This window comes from Ochotona curzoniae, unplaced genomic scaffold (assembly GCF_017591425.1).
Source record: "Ochotona curzoniae isolate NIBS_2020 unplaced genomic scaffold, NIBS_Ocur_1.0 scaffold_4505, whole genome shotgun sequence".
NCBI classification, from domain to species: Eukaryota; Metazoa; Chordata; class Mammalia; order Lagomorpha; family Ochotonidae; genus Ochotona; species Ochotona curzoniae.
The window spans coordinates 34440827-34456122 of record NW_024467118.1 but is presented as its reverse complement, the minus strand read 5'-3'; the positions used below and the strand labels follow the sequence as shown (position 1 = coordinate 34456122).

Here is a 15296-nt window from a genome sequence, read left to right as displayed (position 1 = left end):
GAAGAAGCCAATCTCACAGCAAAGCACGAGCCACCAATGCTCAGCTGAAATTCATGAAGGAAAGACACTGACAAGACCCCAGAGATGTTTCCCCCTACCTGTCGATGATGACTGGGTCTGAAGGCGTCTCATTTCGGTTTCCGCAGCTTTTCTTTTCACAGCAGCGACTGTAGTTCCGGAAGCAGCCAAAAGAGTACATAGAAAATGTGTTAAGTCAAGGTAATACCAAGGGTACACGCTGTCAGAATGGTCACAAAAAGCAAACTGTGTCCAGGGGAGCCTCTCAACTACCAACTGCTTGAGGGCAGAATCTGCACCGTGTTTTCCTTTTGTAAAAAGGAAGAGATTTACTGAGTCAAGCCAAAATACACACGTTCAAATTTTCACTCCATGACCTACACACACATCAGCACCACTCATGACCACCCAGCACACCTCAGCTTTCCCAAGGGCCATCTCTGCAACCTGAACCACAGACAGCTGGAGTTTAAGATCTACGAGGTTACTTCCAGCTTAGTAGTCAATGACTTGATCATTCTTTAATTTTAGATCTTTGTGTTGCAAAAAAAGTATTTAAGGAGAGAGGGGTGGGAGATGGCAAATGTATAAAATAGACCACAAGGAGCTGCCTGCATTATTATAAACCTTATTTACATAGCATGTTTCTCCAGAGAATTCAGCATAGTTTATAAACATTTATTCATTTACTCATTTCCATCATTCTCCAAACATGAAGGAGGAAGACCAGCATCATGGTGTATATTTCAAAATGGGAAGAAAATGAGGTAGGGAACTGTAAAATGATTTCTCCAGTAATTTTCACCACACCTGGGAAAGAAACGGGATTTGATTGCATGTAGTCCCTAATCCTGACAAGTCCACGTCCCAAGGCAACCTCCTGGCTAGGTGCTGGGTAGACACCTAGGGTGGGGAAATACTGACAAGGAGGAGGGGGAGAGGTGCTAATGACAAAGAAGAAATAAACAGCATTACCCAGCACCTTTCTACCAGAAACAAACAGAAAGACTAGAGCAGATAGCAAAACACTCCTGTCCAAAAGGATGTGTTGCAAATATGGAGACAAACTGAGAAGGGCAAAAGAAACTTGAGGTACCCCCACCCACCTGACACAAGCACCATGGTGCCTCTCTGCCACTTGCCAGGCCCACACACCACTGAAGCCCTCTTAGGTCATTTTAAGTGCACAGTCCACTATCAACTGTAGTTGATTAAGGGTGCAGCCTTGACATAGTTTGTAAGAAAATCATTATCTTCCATAGTGGTTGGAGAATATGTCTAATAAATGTTTAACAATAAGCAAACTCTATGAACCCTGCCCTTCCCTCGGCAGTTTCTCTGTAGCTTAAGATTGATGTGGTGCCAGAGAAACATGGCTGAACTGGGAATCAGCGCTCTGGCGTCTAACTCATCACTAACCAGCTGCACGAATTTAGTCAAATTTCTTTAACCCCTCTGGGCTGTACCTCTCCTCCATATAAAATTAAAGTACTGGGTTGGATTCTCTCTAGAGTCCCTTCTCAGTTTAAATTCAGGAGGCTACAGGATTCCATGAGCATCCTTCCAAAATGATGATCCTACAGGAGAAAAGGGATGAGCCATCGAGTGCAAGGCCTAGATGGTACCAGTTCTAAAATTATTCTGTGGCCCTCAGAAAACCCCTCACTTCTGCTCATAGAATCAAACACAAAAAACAAACACTTTAAAACTCTTAAAGCTCATCTCTTTCACTCACGGATGTCATAGTCACTTGGTGAACAATTCTCCCATCTTTAGAAAGGAAAATACACTGGAGAAAATGCTAGAACATTTTCACCAAATGAGCACGAGATTTTTAAGAAATTTAATCAAATTAGTAGGAAGCATAAGAAGAATTGTCTTAACTTTAATACCAGAGTTGGCCACTGGGACTTCCTGAAATAATATTTGGACTTTGAAATCATATTAAGTCTTAACTTTTCAACTTTCAATCTATGACAAGATTAACACCAATGAAAGTACGGCCAGCTGCACTCCCACCAGCCCTGCCTCTCTTCCTAGCTCCCTACCCCCACCCACTTGCTCCCCTCCCACCTCACCTGTTACATCAAGCGAAACACCTTTGCAGCTCAAGCCAACCACTTTGCTTAGCAGCACAATTTTAAAAGACGCACACAGCCTGCTAGTTACCCAAAGACTTCACGTTAGATGCTTCCTCGACATCACTAGCATGTCTACCCAACCCCAAACATGTGCGAGATGCTGGGTACAATTTAATTACAAGAGCACATACTGGCAGATTGTGCCAATCTGTTTAGTTTGGGTAGAAATGATTCTGACTGAGGAGGCTGAGAAAGTTTGCAAAATTGCTCAGCTCAACTCAGCTGCTTTCCATGGGGATTTGCTCTGGAGGAAAAGAAAAACAGATAAAAATGTAAGCCTGGTGCCAGTGTGGGGAAAGAAATGATGACCCAAGAAAAATGCAAAGGAACTTTAGGACCCGATAACCCTAGTTTCCAACAGTGACATATTTAAATGTAATCCCCAATGTTAACATTCAGCCCAGACAAGATAGGAAACACAGTCACTTAACTGTTGAACTGTAATATTAAAGGTAGAAAAATAATAGCAGTTGGTTGTATTTGCCTCATTTGATCCCTTAACATTTCTGAGTCTTTAAAAGTTAGCCAAAGAAAATTCTTTTTCATCTTTTTTTAAAAATGCTCATTTGTAGATTCTAGCTGTTTTTCATTTTTTGTTTTATTTCAACATTTAGTCCTCATGCCAGCAACAGTCCTACCAACCAACAAAGGGAAGCGGAACACCAAATACACACCCAGCCTCCCCAAACAACATGCGAAGCTGACCCTGAAGAATAGGGACCCCGACTTACTCAGTCGACAAACGCTCTTCCTCCTCCCCTCTGCTGTACAGACAAAGGCTGGGCGACCAGCTTCAAGTTCAGCTACTGTGGTTACAAGGCTTGAAGGGCTCTTTCCCCCAAACCAAGTTTCAAAGTCTGGAGTTTCCAATAAGGGACTGAGAGGGGCTTTAAGTAGGGAAAGATGGGGGGGGGGGGGGGAGATTCTAAAACAAAGAGGAAATTAAACTTAGCAGTAAGCCAAGAGGCTTCCAGATGCTCTCCTTCTCCTGTAGAAAATGAAAGCTACTTCTCTGCATCTCCGTCCGGCTCGGTTGGGCTACTTAAACTCGAGCACTTTTATTTGGAGAATAAGTTCCACCTGAAACCCTCGCAATTGGCTCACAGGCCTCTTGCATTCTCCCTCCTCCACACGGAGTCTTTAAGGAGGGAACGAGAAAGAACAAGACAATTGAGGCGGGGGTGGGGGATGGGGGGAGAAGATATGAGAAATCTTATCACAATCCTGAATTTTACCTGCTTTTTTTTTTCCAGAAAAATAAAGAGTATAAAAGATGACTAGGGAAATTTAAAAAGAAATAAAAGCCCTCGCATTAGCTAGGGCATGTCCGGCCAACTCCTGCTCAAGACAAGCTAAATGTGTCCCCTTCCCCTTCAATACCAATTTTAAAATTCAACCCTCAACTTTCAAAAATCTGTCTCTAATTTCAAACTCAAATAAGCGCACAGCATGGTGGCTTTTGTTTTGTTTTCTTCTCCCCAACTCCTCCCTGCGATTGCATAACAAAAGTGTCTAAATTCACACCATCTGGCCGATAAAGACACTGGCCCCACTGCCCGGCTGGCCCATCTGATTAGGGCCCTGTCTAGCCTGCGCCTTGTGGCGAAAAGTCACAGCTGTGGGGTTTGCTCGCGCTCAATACAACTCTGTTATTAGCCAGCTGTAGGCCTTGAGACGACTTCTGTTCAAATTATAATATCTTTTAACCCTCTGAGCATTGAGGGCATAGAGGTGGCTGGCAGCGACATAACAACTAGATTTCTCCTTGCTAATAATTGGCAAAATGAACTAAAGCAGGAGAGAGGGGATCAGAGACCCACTGGGGAAGGGAGAAAAAAGTTATTCCTACAGACTGATTTTTGTCCCTATGCTTTATTCCTCTCTCAAAACTAAATACCCATTTAGGAGCCTTTTAATAAAGATTACAGAACATAAAAACCATTCATGGGAGTACCCAGGTATGGCGAATAACATCATGCAAATGAAACTAAGTGCATGCAATAACTGTTGGAAAAGGGTATCTGTTTCACCTCTCCTTGATTGCCAGAACTGACTCTTAAAATGTGGAACAAGGAATCTCCCCTCTTCCAGGGGAATCACCAGCTCTGAAAGATGGAGTAAAAATCTCCCTTTCAGATGCATCCAATGTTTGACAGGATCTATTTCATACCCCGTGTGTGTGTGTCTGTCTGTCTATCTGTCTGTCTCTCTCTCTCACACACACACACACACCCCAGGAAGTACCCATCCAATGGATCATTTATTTGTCCATGATTAATACTTGTTTTAAATTCCAGTTTGGGTAGAAAAGAGCTGTGCATCTTCCCTGGTCTCCAACATGGAGAAGTTACAGTACATTAAATTTTTATATTGTGTTACTAATGCAGACTAAACTAGAGGCTTTAAAAATTGATGCTGCTACTTAAACAGCATAAAATGAGAAGGATTTGATGGGACTTAAAAATAAAAATGTCAGCCTTAACTACAGCTGGATGGGTTCGAAAATATTATTTAAAGTGATAGGTAAAATTCATTAGACAAGGGGTTTTGTTTGTTTTCTTCTAAGACATTTATAAGTGTAGAGAGAAATTTTTAAACTTTCCTTCACTTAGATAACCAAATCACAGCATTCTGACTATTTAATCAAGATACAGCAGGCAAGTCCATCTTGGAACTGTATTTTCTTTCTGAACAAGCCTTTGTAGGAGCCTCAGGATAACACAGCCTCTATCTCCTGAGTCCGTGGCCCGAAGCCCCATTCTGCTATCCAGCCACGGAACCCTCAACGCCCCTCCCTTGAAGCCTTCGGCTGAGCTGAACTTGGCATTTGGCAAGCGTGTTTTTTTTCTAATATGGGGTCAAAACCAAAACAAACATGTCTGATTGTTATGATTTCTTCCTAACTGGGTTGGCGAGGGAAACAGAGCTTCAGGGAGTGACCCATAAAACAGCCCATGCTAAATTAGAGGGTCTGCAATTACCAGCACCAGCAGGAATAGCATTGGGAGACCTGAGGCTGAAGCAAGGGCAGTGCAAGGAAAACTGAGGAATCCCCTTCAACCAGAAATTCTGGGGGAGCTGAGAAGAAGAAATGTGGACAGAATGAACATTTGTGATTGGCTTCTTTTTTACAGTGAAATAACCATTCTCTTGCCAGAGCTGGCTTCCTTAGCCTATTGGCAAGTGGCATCCCACTGCCCACACCCCAAATATACAGTCCAAGTTGGACACTCAAACAGTTGATGAAAGAATGAGTGAGTGTGTGTATGAACTTCTAACATGTTTTTCTTCATATCAATCAGAAGAAAGGGGCCACTGGCAGAACTCAAAAGGAAGGGATTGGTCTCTGGAAGGCAAATGGGAAAGGTACAGAAATACCAGTCACCTGCAACTTTGCGTGCCTATCAGAGTACAGTTGTGGCTCTGGTCCCCCCACCACCGCCCGCGCGTGCCGCTCACATCCTGTTGGGAATTGCGTTTGGTCTTTCTTCTAGAAATTTTGCAGAAACATGAAGTCCTAGGCGAATCAACTTCACACGGAGTGAATAAATAACCAGAAGACCCGCATCCCCGGCACCGACAGGTGCGAAGGCGCAGCCAGCGGCGGGAACACAAGCGGCTCACCGCGCGGTGGTCCCTGAGCCACACTGCAACTTGTTCCAGGACTTGGCCTCGGCGACTCCACAGGTGGTGGCCCCGCTTGACCCTCCACTCGCAGCCAGCCGGCGCGTGAGAATCCGCCGTCTAGGGCCCTACCGGAGGCTGCCCTGTCACCTCCCTGCGCTGCGGTGCATAGAGCCGGAGAGCAGACGCAGCCCGAGGCCACCGGGAACCTCTGGCTGTGCATAGGCTGGAATTGCGAGAGTCTGCGGGCTTCCTTCCCTGGTCCTAATGAATCTGCCTAAGCCACCTGCTTGAGATAGAGGCGAGGGCTAGTGCAACGGGCCCGAGCCAGCATGCGCTGGCTCGTTGGCAGCCCTCACTGCTGAGTCCGCTCTCGGCGCGCGCAACCCTGCAGGCACCGCTCACCTGCGCGGCTTCCCAGCCAATTCCCAGACCCGTGTGGCTCTTACCTGCACATTACTTCGTGCGTCAACAGAACTCGGCACATTTCTGGATTCTTATTCTGGCCCTCGTATGCTATAGGCTGTGAGGCAGGTGGACGCAGGAAGGGAAGATACCAGAGGGAGTGGAGAAACAAAGAAGGAATTTTAGATCTTGCACCGACCCTGGCTTTCCATCTCACTAACTGCCACCTGCTTAGGAGTCCCAACACACAGCACAAAACAAGAGCAGGTTGCCAGGTAAATCCAAGGGAAATCATCCCAGAGAAGTCCACCCCCACTGAGACCAGAGTTCTTAGCCAGGAAAAAAAAAAAAGTTTGGGAATGCATAACTGCTAAATCTCCCAAAAACTGCTGTCTCTTTTTGCCATGATTTTGCTCACCTCTCGCTCCCTCCAACATCTCTCCCCAAGTCAACAGAACAAGGCAAACGGTGAGAGAGAAAACAAATCCAGAGTGAATGATGAAAATGATACAGAACGGGGTGTTAGTGTGGCCCAAGAAATCAAGCTGCAGGGGGGGTGTCAGAGAAATAAGGGTGGGCGGGATCAGAAACAGGTGAGATCAGTGCCAGGCGGCGGCAGATGATGGGGCTCACCTGCTTGGTGACCGAGTCAATGAGCCTGACATAGAGATCCTGCTCTGTGCGAACACCTGTGGGGCCGAAGAGAAAGCGCATGAGTCAGGGGTCTCGGAGCCCCTACTAGGCACCCCAACCCCTTCCCATTTCCCCTTTCGAAGATGGAGAGCCAGTCAGCCAGCAATCCCAGCACCCAGGCTGGGCCACTCCCAGGCAGCCAACTTCCCAGCCTCCCGAAGAGGATGAAGAGGATCGCACAAGGTCCAAGACAGGAACGGGGACTGACTGCGGCACTGGGCAGCCGGCACTCACCATTGCTGTAGAGCAGCTGTAACTTGTAGTGGGTGCCATTGTTGGTTTTCTCGTTGCCTTGTTCCTAAAAAGACATAAAGCATCCAGTTCCCTTTCTTTTTCAGCCCCAAATGAGGGGGATAGAAAAAAAAAATGACAGTCCTCACACCACCTCCCGCTGCCTTCTACCCCTCCAACAATCTCCTCCTGTCCAACCGCAGGTCAAGGAGTCGCAGCAGCTGCCTGCCCTGGCCACCTCTGAAAGTTGCAAAGTCTCTTGAACACTTGACCTTCTCCAGCTCTTTGTCCCCTTTACAATTGTCCTCAGGAGTGGGACCCTAGAGAAGCCATCAGCAGTCACAGCACCAAGGCTGCCTTTGAACATACCCCACCCAACCCATCCAGCTCTGTCTGTCCATCCTTAGGAAGCCCTAGAGCAGAGGGGAAAGGAGCAGAGCAATTGAAAAGGCAGCTGTCTGGCCAGCACCCCACAGGGACCATAGGCACCACGGGCTCAGTGACCCAGTGCCAGAGAGTCAAGGGGGATCTTGATCTAAGGTTTCCTGGTAAGTGCAGTTTTGGTCACACATCAGGTTTAGGTGGAGTGTGCTTCATTTGAAACCAGATCCAAGCCTCCAACTTCGGTTTGAGTTAGGAGCCACAACTGGATAGTGCGGTTCCCTTTAGTACTCATCCATGCTACATCGTGGGCTCTGGCAGGTGCAAAACTAACAGAACAGGAACTCAAAGAGGGACAGCAGAGGCTTTGGGTATATTTTCTAATCTGGGAAGGTAGCAAGTGTGTTTCGCCGCCGCTGTGATCTGGCTGGGCAAATGACCCTGAAGTTCACTGCCACAGCAAGAGGAGCGCTCCTTACAGCGCAGGGTCCAGGGGGCAGGTGGCAGGAGGAGGTGGCGGGGAAATCGGCTGATTGAGAGCTGGGGGTGAGAAGCCTCAATTTATCATCCCTGATGATGCGAGCCGAAAAGTGTCGCCTGTGACAGATGGAATCTTTAGTGCTTCCCAAGGAGAGAGGGAGAGAGAGAGAGAGAGTGTGTGTGTTACAGGGTGGGGGAGTGCAAGGGGAGTCCCTTACTTTGTCGTTTTCCACAAAGTCCACGAAGGCCGTGCGCTCGATCTCCACCGGCTGCCCCTGCCTGTCGTAGAGCGCCAGGACGAAATGAAAGAAGTTGGATTTCCTCAAGTTAGAAGGGGGCTGCTTCTCAAAATGAGCCCGGGACAGGGCGACCCCGCTGCGCAAGAAGAAACACAGGGGGACAGTGACAAGGGGAAGAGAGAGAGAACCACTTTACCAAAGCGCCCAGAGAGGGGGCCAGGGGCCACGTCAGGGAGGTGGCGCCAGGAGCCTGCACCCTGGGCCTTGTTTCAAAGCGGAGGAAGAAGTGAAAACTCCTTAGGGGAGTCCCGGTGGCCACAGCGGTGAGCGTTGAAGGCCAGGTGTCCAGGAAACGCCAGCACTCGGACCGAGAAGCCAATCGCTTGTTGGTGTCTTCAATAGAAAGCTCAGGACCCGGCTGTCGACCTTGGCCTGGAGCCGTCCCCAGCGCGCTGGGCTCCGGTCGTCTTTCTCCCCCACTGCTCATGGATGGGGCCCACTGACTAGAGACCTACGTTTCTCATCTGTTCATTAAGGGGTGACCCTCTTACTTCATTGGAATTTCTGGTCCTGGAGCCCTTACCCATAACACTCCCCTCCACCCTACGAGGGAGCAGGAAGGCCCAGTACCCAAATTTCGTTGCTATTGGCCTTACCCTCAGGGTTCCCTCGCTTTTCCGAAAACTTGTGACCCGTACAGCCTGGGGCGGAATGACCTCGACCAGCCCTGGGGACCATAAGTCACCGTGGACCACACACATTGGAGACGCTCAGTCCCCCCTTCTCACTCCCCACACACCCCCGAGCTACTAGAGACGCCTAGAAGCCAAAAAGACCTCCGCTTACTAGCGCTGCGCGTCCAGTCGGGAGTGCAGGCCCGCACAGGTGGCAGGAGCTGTCCCGTGGCACTGGGGGTCGTCCAGCCCTGTGTCCCAGTGGCAAGCACTTTCACTCTTTTTCAAGAGTGTAGTTATTTTGGCAGGACCTCATCACCAGCATCAGCACCAACACCACAGACCCGGCCAGCATGGTTTTGCCAACTTTCACAAACTATTTGATTCCGGGAAGGGAGGAAAGTGGGGAGATGTCTTGAAGGAGGTGCGCCGCTGGGACGCCTTGGTAACGCTACCGGCTTCACCGAGCTTCGTAGCTCAGCTTGTACCCAGACCTTGGCAGGCGCCGCCGCCGCTCGAACGCCCGCTGCTTTTGGGGCCGTCTACCCGTGGGCACCCGCGTCCCCCGAGCTCTGGCCCACGGGCAAGAACCGCCGCCGGCCCCGGGCCCTGAGAGCTTCAACTTCTGCTTCCTCTGCTCCGAGGGAGGCGGCGGCGCCGGGTTCGCTCTACCCGGGACACCTGGAGACATGGCCTGCCTGGGAGAGCAGCAATTTCCCGGTGCGACGCCGGGACTTACAGAACAGCCGGGAGGTCCAGTGGCGAGGAGGGGCTCGGGAGAGAAGGACTGGGCTCTTTGCGGGAAGGAAAGAAGTCTGCCTCTTGGAGGCCAAAAATTCCAGCCCCTAAGCGGCAGAATGTGAATCAGACAGATGTCCCCGTGGGTAGCACCCTGGATACGTTGTCCAGGATCCCAGCGCGGACGCCTGGGAACAAAGTGAACTTGGGGGATCACCCCGCCGGCGGCCGCCAGGCGCACTGGCTCGTCTTCTCGCCATTCTGCTTTGGTGACTCCCTGACTTCGCCTCTCGCCCTCCCCGCCTCTGTGTGTCTGGCCTGCGGGTCAGTCTCCTGCTGCAGTCCCTTCCAGGGCTGCCTGCACCTCTCCTTCCCGGAGAGCCGCTCGGCCCTCGCCCGCGCTTCTCAGTCTCCTGTCGTCGCCGCCCTCTGGCCACCCCAGCTCCCGGTCCTTGGGAACCCGGCCGGAGGTGATGCGGGAGGGTAGGCGCGGTGACGAACCCCCGGGCTCAGCAGCTACCCTGGCTCCCTGCTTGGACTCCCCGCGCTCCGCCCAGACCGCTCCGGCTCCCCGGGCCAGGGGCTGAGCCTCGTCTTGGCGACGTACTACTTTAGGTTTTGTCCCCGAGAGTGGCCTTCGGGGATGAAGCCAGGAAGAAGCACACGCGACCGAGGCAGTGTGCACCGCCGCCGGGCCCTTTACGCGCCCCTGAGGGCCGCGACCCGCCGGCCTGAGGAGAGCCCAGCGACAGATGGGGACCGAGAGGGAAAGGCCGAGGGGTCGGGCGGCGGGAACGCGCAGGGGAGCGCCTCGCACAGAGCGCAGTCCCTGCGCGGCCGCCTCGTTACCTCTGCGCCGCGACGTTGGCGTCCACCACGCCGACGTTCCGGACCCAGGAGCGCACCGAATCCATCTCCGCGCCCAGCGACTTCTCCTTCAGAGCTGGTCCTCGTCCTAAAGTATCTTGAATCCCAAACATTGACAAAGTCTGATCCTTGACTGTCGCTTTAAAATCAAGAGTTTACAACAACAACACGGTCACAACAGTTCCCAGCGGCTGCCACCACACTGTCTCCTTCCAAGCAATCCAAGAAAAGGGACCAAGTGCTGAAGTTTGAGTCTCTCTTGAAATTAAGAGGGGGTGGGGGAAGAAGAAGAAGACCCGGGCCTTGGTTTCACGCGCGTGACGCGGACTGATGGAGTCAAAAGTTTGGGGTTTGTCCTTCGCAAAGTTCAGATCTGCCGCCCCAGGCCCTGCGCCCTAGGTCGCTCGCATCCTTCCAGCCGCAGTGCTGCCTCCACAAAGTGGTCACAATTTAGAAGCATCACCTGTTCTGGGAGAAGCGGGAGGAGATTGATGGCTGCCTAATCTCTCCCCCTTCCTCCAGGCTCCCTCCCTCTCCCTGCTCCTCCCCACCTCTCCAATTGAAAAAAAAAAAAAACGCCGGCAGGCTCAGTGGAGCGGGCAGGGGAGGACGCGCAGCGCGGCGTGGAGCGGCGGAGCCCGGCTGCGGCCGCGCGCCGGCCCCGTCCATGGGTTACTACGGCCGGCCAGCCGGAGGCGGGGCCGCGGCCCGATAAGGAGCCTCATTTGCATGCGCGCTCGGGATTGGCCGGCGCCGGGCAGGCCGGGCCCACGTCCCCCGGCGGCGCGCGCGGCGCTCGGCGTGGCCGCGAGTGCGGGAGGTGAAAGGGGACGGGCGGCTGCGGGCGCCGCGTCCTTGTCGGAGCCCGCGGTGCGGGGCCGGGGGCTCCCCCAGAACCCTGTCCGGAGGCCGGGCAGCGGGGGCTCCTGCCAACCCGAGTGAGGGGCAGCGGTGGACACCCCGCCTCCGGACGCGGGAGGTGTTTGTTGTTTTTTGTTTTCCTGCAGTCAGCTTGCACGGGGTTGGGTGTGTGCGCGTGTCGGCGAAGGCGCGCAGGGTGTGAGCCCCACGTCCCCGTGTTCGCGCACATGTCCTCCCTCCTCCCCCTACACACACACACACACACACACACACACACACACACACACACACACACACACACACACACACACACACACACACACACACACACACACACACACACACACACACACACACACCCCGAGTTTCTTGGAGTTCCACAGAGATGCTCCGATTTTGCGAGCGTTCTGCAAGTTGTTGAGAAGGGACGGGTTGAGGGGCACGGTGGGCTCCAAGGCCTGAAGGCGGGGATGGGAAGGGGTAGGGTGTGTGGACGAGCGAGGCTCGAGTGTTGCTCAAATAAATACTGCGTGGCGGAAAGCGGCCGGCGAAGAAGCTCAGGAAAACACCCCCCGGGCGGCGTGAACGGGAAGCGCGCCGGTGCGGAGAAGAGGCTGCGGACAGAACGGGGCAGGAGGAAGCGCCCGCGGCCAGGGCGCAGGCCAGGGCGCAAGTCCGGGGGCCCCCCAGCCCCAGCTCCTGAAGCCCCCGTGCGGGAGGCCCGCGAAAAAGCGGCGGAAACTTTGCCCGCCGCCGCCGTGCGTTCAGGCCGCGGAGCTGGTATCCGCTCGGCCGCGCGGCTGAAACCCTAGACGGCTTTTTAGCTTGCAGCGAAGGCCGCTGTTCCAGGTGCCTATTAAAAAAAAAAAAATCTCCCGGCTGACTGGGTATGATTTTCTTGCTTCTCCTTTTATATTCTGCTCTGTGCGTAGATCGGCTGCTGAAATCTAGAACGAACACCCGCGCGCAAACAGATTTGAAGACAATGAATGCAAATCTGTGCTCAAAGACCATCTGCCGTGGACGAAACAATCAGCTGCTCGCAGTGCGAGCGACTGCGCCCGCGTCTCCCGGCCTCAGCACAGACAGGGCCTGCCCCGACCCTGGATCCTTTCCGAGAGACACCCCCTTCCCCAACACCCACCCACCCACCACCACCCCCGTGGGACTCGGATGTGAGCGTCCACTGTCTCCGGACCAGACCCCTTAGGCGTGGGTGAGCGCTCGCCAACGAACTGAACTGCGGGAGTTTGCCGCTAGAGGACACGGCACCTCGCCAGCGCCAGCCTGCGCGTCGGTGCCGGCCCCAAGGCTGCGCTTTCTGAAGAGGCGCGCTCCGCGCCAAGGGACCTGTGCGCGCCTCCACCCGTGCCCGGGGCCAGCGGCGCGGCCCAATCCCGGAGCGCGCGGAACTGAGCCTGGGCTCCACTCCAGAGACTGAAAGCCAGGGGCCAGCGTGCAGAACGGCAGGACCCTGACCCTCGCGCCCCGGCTCTCTGGAACTGGCTAGATGACTAAAGGAGAAAGGGGAGGTGAAACCCCGCCTCTGCTTTGTGTCCGCAGGGGGCTACCGGACCCCAGGACTCCGGCCCAGCAGTGGGGGAAATCACACGAGACAGTTAGATTTCAGGAAGACAGACCCAGGGGCAGTAAAAGCCCAGTAAGACCGGAGTTGTACAAGACAACAAGACAGAGGGAAATTTGCAAAGATAAAACTTACTGCCCGGTTTCCACTCTGCTGTTCTCTGTTAAACTCAGGCCTTGTGGCTAACGTTCAAGTGCCTCCAAAACTTAACCACAGAGTCGCGGTCCCTGCCCATCCTTGATAAATTTTTTGAACCCCAAGTAACCTCTCCTCTATTCCGTTCGGACCCTGTTGCCTCCGACGAAAGCCTCGGGCTTGAGGCTGAGACTGGAACTACGTGTGCGTGAGCCTTGGGGATCTCGCCCAAGGATGTCGCTCAGCTGCACCGCTACACCTCTGGCCGCAAGGGAGAGACGCCTACGTACCCTAAGGGGTTGCTGGTCAGCAGCGGGCCTGCCCCTAGCCTGGACGCTCAGCCCCTCGGGCTCAGATTGGCTAGGGTTAAAGGGCAGAACTGGGGTCGGGGACGCGGCTGGCTTTCCTCGCGGGTAACAGCTGCCACCCAAATGATGCCCTTCAGGAAACGAATGAATTGCTGCTTTCTCCCAGCTCCCAGGCGGCCCGCCTCCAACCAGACGGCTGCCCAGGGACAGCCCGGCCACCGCCACTCCAGCCCCACCCCCTAGGGACAAGTTCAGGAGTCGCAGGGAGGTGGTTTGGGGGAGCTGTGGACCAGGTGGGAAGGTCCACACTGCTCCCAAGGCTCCGAGGGTCGGGCGTTGCCGGGAGGTTCTCCAGGCGCTGTCCGCAGGCGCACCAGTTCCTTGCCGGAGGGAAGCTGACCCACCGGCGCTCCGTCTTTGCGCGGCGACCTCGGGTGTAGCTGGGCAGCGCCAGAGACTGCGGCACTCGTGGGCGCTGAGCGCTCTTGCCAACCTAATGGGTTCTCATTGAGTTCGTATTGGTCTTGAGGAGCCGAGGACGCGGCGCTGGCTAAGATGGGGCTAGTGGCGGCAGCAGCAGCGGCTGCGCCTTGAGGGACCTTCCCACCGCCTCGGGCGACCCCTGAACAAACCTCCTTTTTAAATGCGCTACACAAAATTCGCCCCGAGCCTTGCCGGGCAAGGGCGGGCGCAGCTGCAACGGGGAAAGTGCGGCCCGGCGGGGGGTGTGGAGCCAGGCCCCCGCACGGTTCGCCTCCCCTTCCCTCCCTTGCCCTTCCTCTCCCGGAGCCGGCTAGCTGCGTTAGGCCCCCTCAGCCCAAGTGGAGAGAAATTCAAATGAATGAACGCAACGAAGATTCGCTATGACCTTCTATAGGCGAAGGCGTCGGGATTCTGTCTCTACCCGGCCCCCTCCGTTGCAAATAACGACCTGGACGTTCCAGAGACACGGTTCGCCCCTGCACCTCCGCACTCGCCACTAGTTTCAGGCCCGGCCACCCGGTCTCCTCCAAGGTGCCCAACTCAGAGAACTATTTTTTAAAGTTGCCCTCTGGGGCCGGTTCTCTGCAGGAGGCTCCTGGAATGAATTCAAAGGTCACAGCCCCTTGCTCCCTCTTTCCCTCCCTCCCTCGGGGTGGTCACTTCCACCTGCGAGTGCACACACCCGCTGTGCTGCGTATAGGCAGCCTGGAGCACTCAAACTGCTGGACTAGTCCGGGGGAATTGGATCCCCTGGGACAAGCAGTCTGAGTTTTGCAAATAAGTGCTCGACCCCAAAGCCTCCCTTTGGATGTGAATCGTGTGTGTGTGTGTGTGTGTGTGTGTGTATGTGTGTGTGTGTGTGTAGTTAAAAATGTTTGCCCGCCCTCTTGGACCACCTCCTGAAAATTCCTGATGAAATGATTTTTCAAGTCCCTAGCTTCATGAACTTTCACTCCAAATGGCAACATGAGCATTTTTTCTTCCCCAGAAACTGGAGCCGAGAATGGAGGATGAAAAACTGTGCAGACATACACAACGGCTCTCCCCAGGACGCCCCCATCCACCCATCCCAACCAATGCAGTCTGGAACAAAACGGAAGTGCTTCTCTGTCTTCTCCTGCATGGCCAAGAAGAGTAGAGCTGGACTGGTGGCCAAGAGGCTGAGGCATGGGTGCAGGTGTTGTGGGCCACTGGACATGGACCTGACCAGCTGAGTCCCCACGCTGGTAGAGCCAGGTTCACCTCAGCTCCAAAGCTTGGCACCTCCAGAGAGGGTCTTCCTCCTCAACCTCACCCCCTCTCCAGCTTCCTCACCTCCAGCCTACTGCTGCTCCCCCTCTGGGTTTGCCCAGTGGAAAAGATCATTCCTCCCACTGCCTTATTCTGCCGGCAAAGAGGGAGGAAGCCTGGACAGAAACGCGGAAAGGCCAAGA

General features: G+C 53.8%; 1 protein-coding gene across 10 annotated transcripts in view; it reads right to left on the bottom strand.

Moving 5' to 3' along the window:
* EBF2 (EBF transcription factor 2) overlaps positions 1-10742 on the bottom strand; it is a 185674-nt gene extending 174932 nt beyond the window's left edge. For 8 of the 10 annotated variants that reach the window (XM_040965853.1, XM_040965852.1, XM_040965861.1 and 5 more), the window contains exons 1-6: positions 10474-10604; positions 8192-8348; positions 7116-7179; positions 6822-6877; positions 6233-6306; positions 99-167 (exon numbers count right to left, since the gene is read on the bottom strand). In XM_040965853.1, coding sequence (XP_040821787.1) covers positions 99-167; positions 6233-6306; positions 6822-6877; positions 7116-7179; positions 8192-8348; positions 10474-10604 — 551 coding nt within the window. Of the gene's footprint in view, positions 1-98; positions 168-6232; positions 6307-6821; positions 6878-7115; positions 7180-8191; positions 8349-10473 lie in introns of all 10 variants that reach the window. The other 2 variants (XM_040965856.1, XM_040965857.1) reach the window with 2 other exon arrangements.
* Between the last annotated feature and the right edge of the window lie 4554 nt (positions 10743-15296).